We start from the raw sequence: 16,800 nt of genomic DNA, 5'->3' as shown, positions 1-16,800 counted from the left end.
CTGCAACCCCCTGGTTGAGAAACACTGATCTAAATGAGTTGAGTGCCCCTGGAAGACCTCTGCATACCCCCCATGGATGCGTGTACCCCTGGCTAAGAACCACTCAAGGATTTCATTATAATTAATCTGTGTGCACCTGTGCCTGGTTTTAAGACGTATGCACTGCTGTAAAAGATGGCGCTGGTTTTAGATAGTGTGACATGTCGAACCGTTTCACAGCACTATGGCCCATCCCTTAAAGCACAGCAATCGGAAGTCCCGTCTGGGTTCGAGCCCCAGTTCCCCGCACAGTTTGTCAGAGGAATGAAATTAAAAGACAGTACACCGCAAACTAATGCAAAGAAATGCTGAATGTCTCAAGCACAGCTAACCTGTGGAACGCATTACTCATTGGGAGCTGGATTTTTTTTAAAGGGCTGGATAATTATATGTCTATTAATAATAGCTAGAGAGGCATGTTTAATATAATCTCATACCTGAGGGCAATTTAGTAAAGCAGTTAAGCCTGCACCTAATGTCAGTGGGACTTGAGCATGTCCTTAAATACTTTTCTAAATCAGGAACAGAATGATTTACAGTCAGGGTTCAGAGAAAATAACCCCCAAACACTCTCACTCCACGCCTCCATGCATAGCATGGCACAACTGAGCCGATGATTTTGCTTTCTTCTGAAGTATAAAGTATCAATTATTGTTGGAGGAAGGCACAACTAGAAGGTAGATTAGTGGCCTGGAGAACAATTCATGTCAATGGCAAAACTCGCGACATTCAGTTGTATCTGACACCACATTTACAGCATTGGAAATCATCTGTTCTATGAATGGGAGGGGTTATTTTTTAAGGTGTAAGGGGCCTGATCCATAGCTCAATGAAGCTAATGGGAGTTGGGGTTGTTTATAAAGTCTCATTTGCTTTTTCATTTTACATTACTTCTGTGCAAGCTATCACATTAAAATCTGCTTCTCCAATATGCAATAGATCACCCAGGGATATCAAATAGCTGATGCACAGGTTGTGTGTGCATGTGAGTCTGTCTGTCTGTCTGGCCACAAACATATGAATGATCTTTTTCTTTACTACCAAAAAGCAGTTTGTTTGTTTTTATACTGAGTTTCCACAAATCTGGTTCTGTAATACCTAGAACCTCAGCACTTCAGTAAAAAGTCTAATGGCGCAGGTTTGGCCAGCCTTTGAATTTAAACCTATTTGAATTGTCAATTTCCTTTAATGACTTCACTTTGTAGACTGCAGAAGGGATAAACGTACATACCTTGTCACTTTCTAGACCAGATGTGATTTGAAATTAGCCCTGTGTCATGGAGTTTTTCCCAAAGTCACAGAATAGGTTTCTCTGGCAAACCACACTGGAGTATTTGGCAGGATGCAGAAATAATCATTGGCCATTAATAAGCACCATCTTGTCTGGTTTCACCCACACAGGTTATCTGTGGCATAGATGACCAGTACAAATGTAGCAAGAGAGCTGGAACGCCAGCAGTGGATGTTTCAGGTGGAAGCTGACCAATTACAAAATTAAGGGGTTTTTAATGTTTATACTGCAGCTGTGCAGGGGCAAGAGAGATTCTTCACCCCCTCCATTAGTTCAGGGGATTTGAAGTGGTAGACAGCAGAGCAATCCACTCTGCTTTCACTGGGTGACTGACACAAACCTCTCTCATTGCGAGGAAATTGCTGGTTACGTTGTGAATAAAATCAGATGCAGGGTGGGACTTGGAGTGGACAAACATTAAGTCTCTTCTGGGTAGATTCAGGCCCATGAGGCTAACAAAATCAGCCAGGGCTGCTTCATTCTGCAACCTGCTGTTTGGACTCCTATCCTTCTAGCTAGTGAATGGCACTGGAAAAGTCTGGGTTCATTTCTGGTGGAGATGGTCCGCACAGCCCTTAGGGCTGCATTCTGATACCTTTACGCATGCCAGGTAGTAATTTTCCACTCAGATCCATCCCATTGACTTCTGCTGAGCTATACGTGGAGTAAGCGCTGCTCACTGTGACCTAGAGAAATTTGGCCCTTTGGGAGTGCAGGTGGCCAGGCTATTGTGTAACCTTTGCTGAAGAAACCATTACTTGATACTGACAATCTGACTCACTTTCGTTTTGTATCTAATCTAGTTGAAACAGAGAAGGGTGGCATAATAACAAAGGGTGGCATAAAAACAGAGAAGGGTGGCATATAAACTGGCCGTCAACTAGTCTAGGCTTGAAATTAGATGAAGGTTTCTAACCATCAGATGAGTGAAGTTCTGGAACAGCCTTCCAAGTGAGGGTAAAAAAAATGTAATGTGTTTCAAGACTGAGCTTGATAAGTTTATGGAGTGGATGATGTGATGAGACTGCCTACAATGGCAGATGGCCCATCCACGACTGCTATTAGCAAATATCTCCAATGGCTGGAGATGGGACAATAGATGAGGAAAGCTCTGAGTTTCTACTGAGAATTCTTTCCAGGTGTCTGGCTGGTGGATCTTGCCCACATGCTCAGAGTCTAACTGATCACCATATTTGGGGATGGTAAGGAATGTTCCCCAAGGTCAGATTGGCAGAGACTTTGCAGGAGTTTTGCCTTTCTCTGTAGAGTGGGGCAAGGGTCATTTGCTGGCTTGAGCTAGAGTAAATGGTGGATTCTCTGTAACTTGAAGTCTTTATATGAAGATTTGAAGCCTTCTATAACTCAGCCAGATGTTATGGGCCTATTACAGGAATGGGTGGGTGAGATTCTTTGGTCTGCAATATGCAGGAGGTCAGACTAGATGATCATGATGGTCCCTTCTGGCCTTAAAGTCTATAAGTCTATGAGTCTAGCTGTTGGATGACTCTGAATAGTGAGATGCCTCAGATCTTCTTGATCCATGTTAGTTTGGGTACAGATCTAGGTATGGAACAGGAACTGCACTGGTGAGTTTGGTAAATGATATCTTACTGGCAATGGATGAAGATTAAGGGTGGGATTTTTAAAAGTACTTCTTCTTAGCATATGTGCAATATGCCACAGGTGGCACGTGACCAGGATTCATCACCGAATTTGGTCTGTTGGTTGGATCATTAGCTTCCCCAGCTTGGCCCGGGTACTAACGGGGACTTTGAGGTGAAAAAACACTGAAATGGCTTAGGAGTACAAGTTCCTTTGAGAGTCACTGGGACGTGTGCTCCTAAATCACTTAGGTGCTTTTGAAAATTCTATTCTCTGTGACCATGCTGATAAAGTGAGATCTATACGCTGTCTCTGATACCACTAATCTTGATGTCTTGTTGACGCACTGACTGACTGTAGCAATAGTAAACGAGGCAGCTCCATTTCCTCCTTGTTCCTTTTTCTTTCCCAGAGGCTGGCATCGGACAATTAGCCTTCATTCCTAAAGGTGCTGTTGTCTGGCATTCCATCTTGTCTACCCTCTTCTACAACATGTATATCGGACCAGCGGGAGAGAGGGGTTAGTGAGAAGGCATGGGCTGGTGTGCTTTAGGCGTACTGACACCTAAGTGTATCTTACCACCTGTAGATTCACCAGTGTGTATCTCATTGGATGACAGCTACTGGGTAGGAGCTCACTCCAGATGAGACTGTACTAATTCTGATAAGCTGAGGAGGAAATATATGGAAAATATGGTGAGAATCCAAAGTACCATCTTAATGAGTCTGTGCTACTGCCACTTGTTACCACAGTCCTGGGGTGCTGTTCATTACTCAGCTGCTGTCAAACTAGCACATACTGATGTAAGATTTTTTTTGTCTTGGTTTGGCTAGGAGATTGTGAGCATTTCCATAGGCACTGCTTTTGGTAAATATATTTTAAAAAATTACAATGAACATCCATAGCCTTAAACGTCTTCACTTTTCTAAAGCATGTTATGTTTAGATCCCACTGCTTTTTGTTGGAGCATCGCTCTTTGCTTTTGATTCTGTAAGCATTTTATGTGGCTATCCCTCCGAGCCCTTGCATTATAGCTCATAAAATGGCCTATATCTGGGCTGGGATTTCACTTCTTCTAGGAGTGGTTAGTTTGAGTGGTTGGAAATTCAGTTTTCATTAGCAATTAAAAATAATCAGTGGCGCAATTGTATATACTGTAAAACTGACACTCTGACTTCTGGCTGACCTGACATCTGGATAAACCCCTCAAGGATTAGCTAGTGTGTATGATGTGTATAATATTTAAGGTGCTAATTAGTGATTCAGTGAGGGCTATCAAATATTTAAAAGCAGATTTGGCTTCTCTTCCAGGTCAGGGAATACAGTTTTCCTTCTTACGACTCTTCTCTTTTATTTTCCATGTAGTCAAAAGCTCTTCGAGAAAAATGGCTGCTGCAGGGTATTCCTGCTGGCTCAGCAGAAGAAGAAGAAGCCAGAAGGAGGCAGTCAGAAGAGGATGAGCTCAAAGTGAAAAAGCTTGAAGACAACATCCACAGGTAGGTGCAGTTTTCCTTTACTTTCACAGGGGTAAATTCTGCCTTCTGTTGTGCATGCGTGGCTTCCCATCAACTGGGCCAGATTCTCCATTGCCTTGTGCCTCCTGTAGTCATGACATCAGTGCACAGTGAGTGCAAAAAGTGTGTACACGCTGCTCACTATTCTGCTTTGCACTGGTGTAATTGACTACACAGACAGGGCCAGCGCTTCCATTTAGGCAACCTAGGCAATTGCCTAGGGCACCAGGATTATTGGAGGAGGGGGCATTTTGCCGGGTGGCCGGCAGGTGGCTCCGGTTGACCTGCCGCAGGTGTGCCTGCGGAGGGTCCGCTGGTCCCACGGCTCCGCTGGACCTCCCGCAGGCGTTCCTGCGGATGGTCTGCTGGTCCCACTGCTCTGGTGGACCTCCCGCAGGCATGCCTGCGGCAGCTCCACCGGAGCCGCAGGAGCAGCACGCAGGGCAGTGAAATGGCCGTGCGCCTCGGGCACCAAAAACACTGGTGTTGGTCCTGTACACAGAGAATCTCATCCAGGGAATTGTATGGGTGCCTTCAACTGCAGAACTTGGCCCCTACCCTTTTTTTTTTTAATCAATTTCTCATTACACCAATTTGCTTTTTTTGTTTCAAATGATGTGTTCTAAAACCAAGAAGAGCAAATGCTTTTCCTCCTGGAGAGCAAGCTCAAAGGCCACATTCTTCGGTAGGTTATGCTGGTGTAAATCCTGAGTTGCTGAAGTCAGCACAGAGCCAGCATAAGATTTCCCCACAGTCTTCATGCATTTGCAATTCAGGTCTGCAGAGTGGTCTTGATCCTGAAGGTGAGAGCACTAGGAGGTGGGAGACCTGGTTTCAATTCCTTGCTCTGACACAGGCCTTCCTGTGTGCCCATGAGTAAGTCACTTAGCCTCTGTGTGCACCAGTTCCCTCCTCTGCCACAGCGACACCTGGCCACTAGAGTGAAGGGATAACAAGGATCAAGACCTCTCTGAAGACCTGAATTCTTAATATATGGAACAAGTTCCTTTGACAGCTAGACCCCTCTCACGAGATCCCATTGAGGCAGGTGTAAGGGGGAAGTTCATGGAAGATAGGTCTATCAGTGGCTACTGGCTAAGATAGTCAAGGCTGCAGCCCCATGCTTGGGGTGACTCTAAACCTCTGACTGCCAGAAGACAGGGGTGGATCGCACCAACTGTTCTGTTCTGTACACTTCCCCCAAAGCTCTGGCACTGACCACCATCAGCAGATACTGGGCTAGACAGGCTATTGGTCTGACCAGTGGTTTCCCCAGGAATTGAAATTAGGGGGGGTGTTTGAATTTACAGGGGGGGTGTCAGGACCAATGAGATATTTAAAAGAGAGATGAATAAAGTAAATGTTTTGTTACAATGATGCAAATTTAACATAAGAATAATGCAAGTTACACCAAAGCACATAACAGGTCTAGATTTCTAAAAAAAATACAAATTAAAAAAAAGTATTTAATTTAAATTGACCTTTGAAAAGTAAGCCATCTTGGGATAGGAGGGAAGGTCCTCTCACAGATCAGTAACGGGTTAAAAGATGGGAAACAAAGGGTAGGAATAAATAATCAGTTTTCAGAATGGAGAGAGAGAAATAGTGGTATCCCTGAGAGGTCAGTACTGGGACCATTACTGTTCAACATATTCATAAGGGATCTGGAAAAATAAGTAAACAGTGAGGTGACAAAATTTGCAGATGAAACAAAACTATTCAAGATAGTTAAGTCCCAGGCAGACTGAGAAGTTACAAAGGGATCTCATCTCACAAAACTAGGTGACTGGGCAACAAAAATGGCAGATGAAATTCAATGTTGATAAATGCAAAGTAATGCACATTGGAAAATAATCTCAACTATACATACAAAATGAAGGAGTCTGAATTAGCTGTTAACACTCAAGAAAGAGATCTTTGAGTCATTGTGGATAGTTCTCTGAAAACATCCATTCAATGTGCAGTGGCAGTCAATGATTCCCAACATTCTGTTTGCTTTTTTAAAAAGAACAGGAGTACTTGTGGCACCTTAGAGACTAACAAATTTATTTGAGGATAAGCTTTCGTGGGCTCTAGCCCACTTCATCGGATGTAGCCCACGAAAGCTTATGCTCAAATAAATTTGTTAGTCTCTAAGGTGCCACAAGTACTGCTATTCTTTTTGTGGATACAAACTAGCGTGGCTGCTACTCTGAAACCTTTTCTTTTTTAAGAAAGGGATAGATAATAAGACAGAAAATATCATATTGAATACTGTGTGCAGATCTGGTTTCCCCATCCCCAAAAAGATATATTGGAAATGGAAAAGGTATAGAGATGGGCAACTAAAATGTTTAGGGGTATGAAACAGGAGGATAAATTAAAATGACTGGGAATTTTCAGCTTAGAAAAGAGATGACTAAGGGGGGATATGATAGAGGTCTATAAAATCTTGACTGGTAATGAGAAAATGAATGGAATTGATTAATCTTCATAAATAAATAGCAGTCACACAATGAAATTAATAGGCACAGGTTTGGTTGTTTTTTTTAAAAAGGAAGTACGTTCACACAACATAAAGTCACGTGACTCTTTGCAGGGATCTGTGAAGACAACTATAAACAGGGATTAAAAAGACTAGATAAATTCATGGAGAATAGGTCATCAGTGGCTATTAGCGAGGATGAGAGGGATGCAACAACCATGGCTGTGAGTGTCCTAGCCTGCTTGCAAAGCTGGGAATGGGCAACGGCGTGGATCACTTGATGATTAGCGCTGTTCTTCCTTCCTCGAAGCACCTGGCTTTGACCCGTCGGAAGACAGATGATGGTATGTGTCATTGTTTGCCCAGTATACATTCTATGTAAAAATTATTATATATAAATGTTTAGATCCAGAATCCCAACAGATGACCTCCTCAAAATAGCAAACAATGTGAGATAACAACCTTGGCAAATAATGATGTAAAATCTGACCTAACTAGGAACTATTATGTAGTTTTCCTTCCAGCAAATCTAATGCATTCTGAGATCAAAGTCACTAAAATATATCCAACAAACAAATGTTTTCTTTAATGTGCCTCACTTCCCTCCATGCACCCCTCACCAGTGTTGCCTGGTCAGTGGAGACTCAGAGTTTATAAAGTGCTTTTTCACAGTGAGTTCACTCTCCCAGGTGGGGGGAAGAAGCACATTACTCGTCCTCCGTGACTCACCTCCTTGCTAAGGTGGCAGGTTTGGGGGTTTGGGGCACGTTCACAGTCGTCCACCATACTGTTGCATGGCCCTTTGTGCGTCACTTCTGTGCCCCGCCAACTGTGACTATGTGTAGTTGGTCCTGAGGTTCATCAGTTCTCAGGATTTAGCTGACGCCTCTCAGTGGGGAAACTCACTGCTAGTGCAGTTGGGCTGTTCTTATGCCACACACGTACCACGGAACCTGTCCCACACAGGACTAAGCACAATAGACCTGATCTATAAGTGATGTTCAGCTGCAGTGGTCCTTAACAGCACATAAGACTATCTATATGGAGCCTAATCAACTCTCTCTTTAAAAGTGGAGGGACAGTCGCCCACCTCTCTGAATGCCCTAATCACACAGGCTAAGTACAGTTAAGAACGCCCCTTTCTTCCATACTAATAAGAACACTATAACATTTATTCCTCACCACTTATCCCCATTTCAAGGATTGAACCACCACAGCCAAATCTATATTGGGCATCACATCTCTGTTTCTGGATACCTAGATAGATTAGGTGTGAATGTAAATACAATCTGGTCTGAAGCCTTCTCCACCTCTCTAGCTGTCAGGGAGAGCTATTAGACTTTTAATATTTGAAATTATTCCGGATTGCCAACATCCCAAATGAATGCATGTGAATTTGTCCATGAAAAAACAACAGCTGTATAAAGAAGCTAGTCTATCGTTATCTTTTCGAATTTATTATACTTTAGATACACATATTTTATGTCATACACTGTATAGCTTATTAAAGTATGTATAATGTTTCAATTTTATTCTTATTTCAACATGTCAGCTAAACCTGGATGTTTTTCAACTAGCAGCCGGTTAGTTGTTCTCAAAAGAAGCAGGAGTACTTGTGGCCTTAGAGACTAACAAATGTAGTTGAGCATAAGCTTTTGTGGGCCACTTTTGGATACTAGAATGGAACTTTATGAGGAGATATAATCATAAAAGAGAACATGAAAAGGTGGAAGTTGCACAACAACTCTAAGGGCTAATTAATTAAGATGCGCTATTGCAGAGGAGAATAAAAATCTTTTGTAGTGATAATCACGGTAGCCCATGTTAGGCAGTTTAACAAGAAGTGTGAGGATACTTATCATGGGAAATAGAGTCAATGTGTGTAATGGCTCAGCATTCTATCTCTATTTAAGCTCTAAATTGATTGCATTAGATTTTGCATATTAATTCAAGTTAGCAGTTTCTAGATTGGAAGTTGTTTGGAAGCTTTTCTGTTTGCAACTGCACCTTTTAAATCTGTTACTGAATGGCAGAGAGGTGAAGTGTGCTCTCTACTGTTTTGAATGTTAGATTCCTGGTCAGGTTTGTGTCATTTTATTCTTTTGCGTAGAGACTGTTCGGGGTTTGACACATACATGCAGAGGGGCATTGCTGCAATATGCGTTATCATTGTAGATTCAGGTGAGTGAGCCCCTTGATGGTGTGGCTTACTGTGATTGGGTCTATAGGGTACTGAAATACGATATGCAGACTTGGCATCAGGCTTGTTTGCAAGATATTCTGGGTTAAGTGTTTGGTTCTGTGGTTGTGTGGTTCATGTGAGTATTTGCTTAGGTTGGGGGGCTGTCTGTAAGCAAGGATAGGCTGTCTCCCAAGATTGGGGAGAGTGAGGGATCATCTTCAGATAGGTTGTAGATCTTTAGGATGGCTGGAGAGTTTAGTTGGGGGATTAAGGTAATGGTAGTGGCATTCTGTTATTTCTATTTTTGGCCTGTCTTGTAGTAGGTGATTCGGTACTCGTCTGGCTTGTCAATCTGTTTTTTCACTCAGCAGTGGTATTGTAGTTGTAGAATGCTTGTAGAGATGGCTTGTAGGTGTTTGTCTTGTTGAGGGATGGCGGCAAATGCGGTTTGTTTTAGAGCTGGCTGTAGACAATGGATCGATGGTGGTGTCCCTGGATGAGCTGGAGGCTGTAGGTAAGTTAGCGTGATAGGTTTCTGGTATAAGGGGATGTATGTGACCCATCGCTTATTAGCATTGTAGTGTAAGGAAACGGACTGCTTGTGTGGATTGTCTAGGCTGAGGTTGATGTGGGATGGAATTGTTAAATCATGATGGAATTCTCAAGGCTCTTTCTGGTCAGATGATGAAGATGTCATCAATGTAGCGCAAATAGAGTAGGGGCATTAGGTGATGAGAGCTAGGGAAGTGTTGTTCTAAGTCAGCCATAAAAATGTTGACATACTATGGGGCCATGCGGGTACCCATAGCAGTGTCGCTGACTTGAAGGTATATATTGTCTACAAATGTGAAATAGTTGTGGGTGAGGACAAAGTCGCAAATTTCAGCTACCAGGTTTGGCATGTAACTAGTTCAAAAAACTTGCGGGGGGGGGGGGTGTTGGGGAAATTCAGAGGGGATGTAGGGAAATCACTGGGTCTGACCCAGTATGGATGTTCTTATGAGTGGTGGAGAAAGGAGAAGACAGCAGGAATGTGACCTAGAGAAGGGAAGCAGAAAGAACTGCAAACATCCTTAAATGCTGATTTCGGTTTTGTGTCACCACCCAGCCAGGGGAGAGCCTTGAGATGCTGGGCTTTAGCCCAGGATATGTCCCAGTAGCCAGAACACATTAGAGACTTGAGAGCGATGGGAGGAGTTGCGTGGTAATACGCTGGAGCAAGATGCTTAGTCACATGACTTCATATAGGGACTACCTATATGCTTACAGGTAAGCACAAGCTTAAGTACCTTGCTGGATCAGGGCCTTTTTTCCCTTGGAAGCATGCTACTAAAGAGAGACCCTGTCCTTTATGGATGGAGCTGGCCCAAACCACTTAACTAGACAGACTGGAGTTTGGCTGTACTAGATAACCAAAAGCAGGGGAAAACTATTGTCTGATTATACGACAAACCAGAGGGGTCAGACTGTCATTGCATCATATGCCCAGTGTGCCAGGGACCTTGGTTCTCCATTAGAGATTCGGGCTGTGTCTGATGGGTGAGTGCTGAACAGCTGCAGTATTGAGGCATCTGTGAAAGGAATCCTGTAACACACATGCTTAGCCAGGGGTGAAGTGCGGGGCAGAGTCCCACTGGAGAATAGGTAAAGTTCAGGGCAAAGAACAGGGCAACTGGGTTATTGTCATCTACTGGCAGTTAGCCTCAGGTGCCAACTTTAACAAATGAGAAGCACCCGCTCATCCCCACCAGTTTGCAGCAGAACCTGCCTGTTGTTTACTGAGCATTCAGTTTCTTTCACTCAGATTAACATGTTCATAAGGGTCACTCTCTTACTAAGTCTTTTTCCTGCTGATAACAGGTCATCTTAATTAATTAGCCTCTTAGAGCTGGTATGGCATCTTCTCTGTATGTATATATATAATCTTTGTATATGTTCCATTCTATGCATCTGATGAGGTGGGCTGTAGCCCACGAAAGCTTATGCTCAAATGAATTTGTTAGTCTCTAAGGTGCCACAAGTACTCCTGTTCTTCTTATGGATACAGACTAACACAGCTGCTACTCTGAAACCTATCTCTTACTACTACTGCTACTTACTGCTTGTTTAAAATAAGAGACACTATGTTGTAAGAGATTTCACTGTGCCTTTCCAGGTCAGAAATAAACACCAAGGCTTGGCAAGCACTCCAAATACAGTGCCAGAATAGATACTGCTGCATACCAGCTTGACGTTAAAGTCCCACACGGGTCTGTTTTCCTGAGATGTCAGGGGCTGGCATATATCTCTACCCTTGGGCAGTGTTAGAGCTGGCTCTGGATTTTTCTGTAAAAGCTGGGGCCTAGAACCCAGGCTGTTTGATTGGAGTAGACTTAGGCCAGCGCTCAGTGCTACTGAAAATCTCACCCTAAAGCTCTTCCGTTAAGTCAGTGCCATTCCTTTTGTGCGAATTCATAGCACAATGTTATTTGCAACAAAGGAAAGGAAACATTTCTAAAAACCATGATTTTTAATCTGACTGTTTTACTTTAAATTGCCTGGAAGATTAGGACCAAAATCTGGGAATCCCATCCTTTTACATGAGATGGGGAACAAGGCATTTGGGGAGGGGTGTCTCTCCCTTTGTGACAGGAGACAGCTAAGGAAGTGGGAAAAGGTCTGGTGAGAGATCATTGGGGAGGATTGTCCCTCTCCTTATATCAGAAGCAAACTTAGCATGTATGCATGGAGCTCAATGGTAGAAGATGACACTAATATTATCAAGGTAATTGCATGGCCACTTGCAGCCTACGGCTCAGAGTCTGACATCTCTCTTTTTCTTCTAATGTGGCATCTCCATTACTGGAGGTTTGCAACCATAGTAGCCCGTTCTATACAATCCCCTGCTGATCTCTTTGTGGATGACTAGTCCTTTTGATCCACATCGTCCATCCAAGGTCTTTTTTTTTCTGCCTCATGTTCTTCTGCCATCAGCTTTCCCTTCCAGTGCCCATAAACATGCATCGGCTGTGAACCTCTTAAAATGTGTCCTGCAAATCGAACGTTTCTCCTCATAAGATCTCTGACCAGTGTTTGTTGAGTTCCAATACTTTTTGTTGGTTACGTAAGCTATCTATCATGTTTTCAGAATTCTTCTATAACTTCATAATTTGAAGACTAGTAGTCTCTTTATTGCCAGTTATTTGAATGTCCACGTTTCACAGCCATAATTTAACACAGACCACTGTTGTTAAGAGTTGGAATTTCCTGACACGTTTTCTCACATTGAATAGCAACTTACTCCACAAGTGGACCCTCTGAAATCTTTAGGACCACATATACAGTAAGGCCCACCCACGGGAGGTGAGGGTATCAGAATCTGATCCTTTGCTGAAAAGAGTTGAAAAAATCAAGGCAAACAATGTTTAACTTTTTCTTTTTCCGGTTCTTTATTAGATTTTCATGAAATGCAAGAGACAGGAAATCATAAATTAGGGTCCATATCCTGCAAACTCTTACACATGTGAATAACTTTACCCACGTGTGAGTAATCCAACGACTTTAATAGGACCACTCCTGTACAAGTGTTTGCAGGATCTGGGCCTATCTTAGTCAGCATTTCTGTCTACACAATCCCAGGCACATCCAGAAAGTCAGTATGTCTCATAGACATCACAAACAAAACGTAGTAAAGTACAACAGTCCATAAAATAGAAGCCATTACAAATAACTAAATACTGTTGTATAATTAAGCAGATAATTACCAACAAAGGGCACACAGATGTACAAAACAGACATAAAAGACAAAGCAGAGAAAGAAAGACTATGGCAAAATATAAGCAGAATAAGAGCCTTGCAGTAAAAATCACAGGCAGAGTGACCACTTGATGATTGAGATTATTTTAATTTGCTTAGAGAGTGAGGAATCATAGGAGCATTAGAAGCATAATTAACAAGAAAGAAAAGGCAAGATGGGTAAAGACACAGAGTTGAGGGATCTTTGCATCCAGGGATTTGGTTCTGACCTAGCCGACCGAATAAGACTGACAAAGCCTAATTCAAAGTGACTGGAGTTTGGCGTTGTTTGGCTTTTTGAGAAGAGAGAGTCTGGCAGCATAAGAGGGTGTTCTGTCTGATTTGTCAAACTTACTTGAGCTGCTCTGTAGGGTCATAAGTGCCTGAAAATCTGCTTTTTACGCTAGACCAGAAGAAAATGTCTTCCCATGAAGAATGAATAAATAATTGGAGAGATACTTGTCTCCTAGAGCTGGAAGGGACCTTGAAAGGTCATTGAGTCCAGCCCCCTGCCTTCACTAGCAGGACCAAGTACTGATTTTTGCACCTGATCCCTAAGTGCCCCCCTCAAGGATTGAACTACTCACAACCCTGGGTTTAGCAGCTAATGCTCAAATCAGTGAGCTATCCCTCTCCCCCAAGAATCTTAGTCTGGTGTCAGATAATCTAGTACTGGATGCTGATTTGGTTCTAGACTTGGGTAAAGATTCATTTTGAGGGAAGAGGAGATATTTTCTTCTAAACACTTGCACCAATCACTAGCTGAAATTTTTAGCATATATAGTGAATTTAATCTTGCTTTGAAGTCCCATTAGTCCCTTTGACTTCAATGGGAGTATGATTGGGTCTAAACAGAAGTCAGACGGAACTTGGTTGAAGAGCATTCTTTAACTATTAGATTCAGCAAACATGATTGCAAGATTGTGTGGACTGTTTCTTTAAATCTGTGGCAGAATGCCAGGCAGAAGTGGGTAGGGGAATGCTCTAGGCAGGAATGCTACAAAGCAGCTGAGAGCAAGGAAGAGAAGCATTAGGGATCATGCTGTTTTCCTTCTTCTTATAAGGTTTCTTCTTCAGGGTTGGAAGAAAGTAACTCTTTCTGTGATTCTTTGCCATTGTCACCTGACTCATATTCCCTGGGTTATACAGTTGCATTTGATTTTGGGCAGTAAATAATATTTGACCCCCTCTTCTCCCCGAATCACAAACACGAAATGTATCCTTTGGTCTAACAGCGAGATAAATGCCTAATGAGCTTTCGCAGACACATTCTTGCCAAAGTGCTGTAGGTGAAGCAAACATTGGAATGCTCTGTCTGCCTGTCGTGGTTATTTTTACCACATGACAGTCTGTTATTTTACAGCAGTAAATGGAAAATTGGCATTCGACATCTGGGTATTAACAGCCGGCCTTCGCAGAATATGACAGCCCACCCACAGCCTTCTGTTCTATCCTAGTATTTGAAAGGCTTCCAAACTTATTTTATTTTATGAGATTGTTATATAGTGTCCCAGAGACCTACATTTAGTACAAAGGGTGGAGGATTTTACTTTGCTGTGAAACCGTTATGGAAGATGTTTACATGTAATAACCTCCATGACAACATATTTCATTACTTGATGGCTGAAGCCAGTTAACATGGCTAGTAATTTCCCTGATTGTACCTAGCTTTCACAGGCCCACCACAAAACCAATGGGACTTCCACGAACTCTTTGGGAGGATCAATGTTATTCCCAGAGACATGCTTGATATCCTGACTTGCTTTTATAACACTGTGCTCCTGGGGGAAAAAATCACTCAGCTAAATCCTCAGCTGATGTAAATTGTTGTCTCTCTATTGAAGTTAATGGAGCTACGCCAGTTTATGCTGGTTGAGGATCTGGCCCATCATCTCCAAAGGGGAGACAAATCACAGCTGGTTCTTTATACTTTCAGAGCTGGACTGAAGCGTATGCGAGCTGCACGCATAGTGCATTGGTTTTGAAGAGGGTCTCAAAGCACAAAAGGAAAAGGGGAGAGACCTTTGGAACAGAAATGTGGCACTGTGACAGCACTTGGGGTGGAAAAACTGAAATGCACTGGCTAATGTGTATGTCCACTGCCCTTTACTGGAGAATTTCAGAGCTACTCAAGTGTCATGTGCGTTCATTGTCTGTGAAAGCCCTTTGAGGTTATGAAGTTGTGTGTGTGGGTGGGTGGGCATGTGGGCGCTTGCACACTAAGCAGGATTGGTTTTAAATTGTGACTTTTCTTTTCCTCTAGTGACTTGCCTCACAAAAGAAAAGCCTCATACTAGTCTACTATAGCTAATGGAGGTCTTCCTTTACTCTAGGGTTCAGGCCTGTGCTTTGGAACAAAGGGCATGAGTTGTTCCCTCTGACTGGTGTACATTTTTGCTGGTGACTCTTTTGATAGCATGCTTGTTTGGGAGATTATAAAACAAGCATTTTTAATACCTACGGAGAATGCTCCCGATAGGTATGTTGCAGGTAAGAGCGATTTCCTGCTGAGAAGAGTTGAGCACTGTGCCTACCAGGTCGATCACAAGGAAGGCGTCCCTTCAGCATATCTGGTAGAGCTGACCAATGTGAGTCACAGATGAGGTCCCATGCAGGTCTCGGGTAGCAAGAGATGCAAGGAGTATGGGAGGTTGTCTGCTGCTTGGCTTTGACTGATTGGTGTCTAGCTAACAGCTGGCAGGCGGAGCCCACAATTTGGAGTGGGCCAGATCCAGACCAGATGGAAGGAAATGAATCTCTGTTGAAGCCGACAGAATTGTATCCACCTTACATCAGAGTTAACATAGCCTTTATTGCTGAATATTCAAATCTGGCGCTGTTGGAGTCCTAGTGGCTGGGATAGGCTCACAAAGAGAGAACCCTTGCTGAAGATGCATAAAAGAATAGCTTATTAACAAAAATAAATGCACATAGGTGGGAGGGACGTTGTAACCCAAGTTCCTCCCACATCAATTGCTCCAGCCTGAGGTTATATTGAAGCCTTTTCTCCTGTCTCCTTGGAGCTCCCAGCAGACATGAACTCTAAGCTAATTCTTGTCATAGTATCTCCTGCTTCTTTTCCCCACATCATGTGCTCTCCTGCTGGTGTCCAAACTGCCAATCTTTTCTCGTTCTGTTGTTTGTTCCCTTGGTCCCTTTCTCATGCCAGGATTCAGATGTATGTCAAACTGGGAACCCTGAATGAGGCTCATACTCTGTGGTGTTCTCACCATTTCCAACAGTCAGTGAGAGAGAGAAAGGCTGCTTAGAGAAGAAGTGAGCATGCTCCCTCAAGCAGAACGGCCATTTAAAATCAGAACCAAAACCTTGAGCACCGTCCCCAAGCCCAAAGGCAGCCAGCGCAGATGCCAGAGCACAAGTGCTATGATAATTCACTTAAAAAGCAGGCTGCCATATTTTACACTAGTCTCAAGCTTCCAAATGGACTGACGCTGTAGCTTCAGGTAAAGCCTATGCTGGAGGTGACTGAGGCTTGGCTCTTGTTACCATGACCTTCATCAGTGAGAACAAATTGCAACCTCTTGGCCAGACTCAGATAGACGAGTCATCTAGATTACAGCTGCTATTAGATCATTTAAAAGTAGCTTTTAGCAGCATAGGTACATGTATCTAGGCTGTGCCCTACTGGATCGGACCAATTACCCATCACGAAAGTTACATTTTAGTCACGGATATTGTTAGTAAAAGTCGTGCACAGGTCATGGGCAGCAAACAAAAATTCATGGTCTGTGACTTGTCCATGACTTGTACTATACCCCTGACTAAATCTTGGGAGTGCTGCGGGTGCTTGGAGGGAGGGGAGGATGTGGGTGCTGGAGGGGCGGTCTAGCGGGGAGCCGCAGGTGCTGGGAGGAGTGGTCCAGGGAGTGCAGTGCGTGCTCGAATGGGAGTAGCCCAGGACCCCCTCTGGTG

The 16,800-nt window shown here is 43.3% G+C and overlaps 1 protein-coding gene across 4 annotated transcripts in view; it reads left to right on the top strand.

Moving 5' to 3' along the window:
- Positions 1-16,800, top strand: part of PALM2AKAP2 (PALM2 and AKAP2 fusion) — a 445,812-nt gene that overhangs the window by 134,159 nt on the left and 294,853 nt on the right. For all 4 annotated transcript variants that reach the window (XM_075067389.1, XM_075067388.1, XM_075067391.1 and 1 more), the window contains exon 3: positions 4,299-4,429. In XM_075067389.1, coding sequence (XP_074923490.1) covers positions 4,299-4,429 — 131 coding nt within the window. The remainder of the gene's footprint in view (positions 1-4,298; positions 4,430-16,800) is intronic.

The sequence above is a fragment of the Chelonoidis abingdonii genome, chromosome 6 (genome assembly GCF_003597395.2).
Source record: "Chelonoidis abingdonii isolate Lonesome George chromosome 6, CheloAbing_2.0, whole genome shotgun sequence".
Lineage (NCBI taxonomy): Eukaryota > Metazoa > Chordata > Testudines > Testudinidae > Chelonoidis > Chelonoidis abingdonii.
The sequence above is the reverse complement of the archived record's forward strand: the minus strand, read 5'-3'. Positions and strand labels throughout refer to the sequence as shown.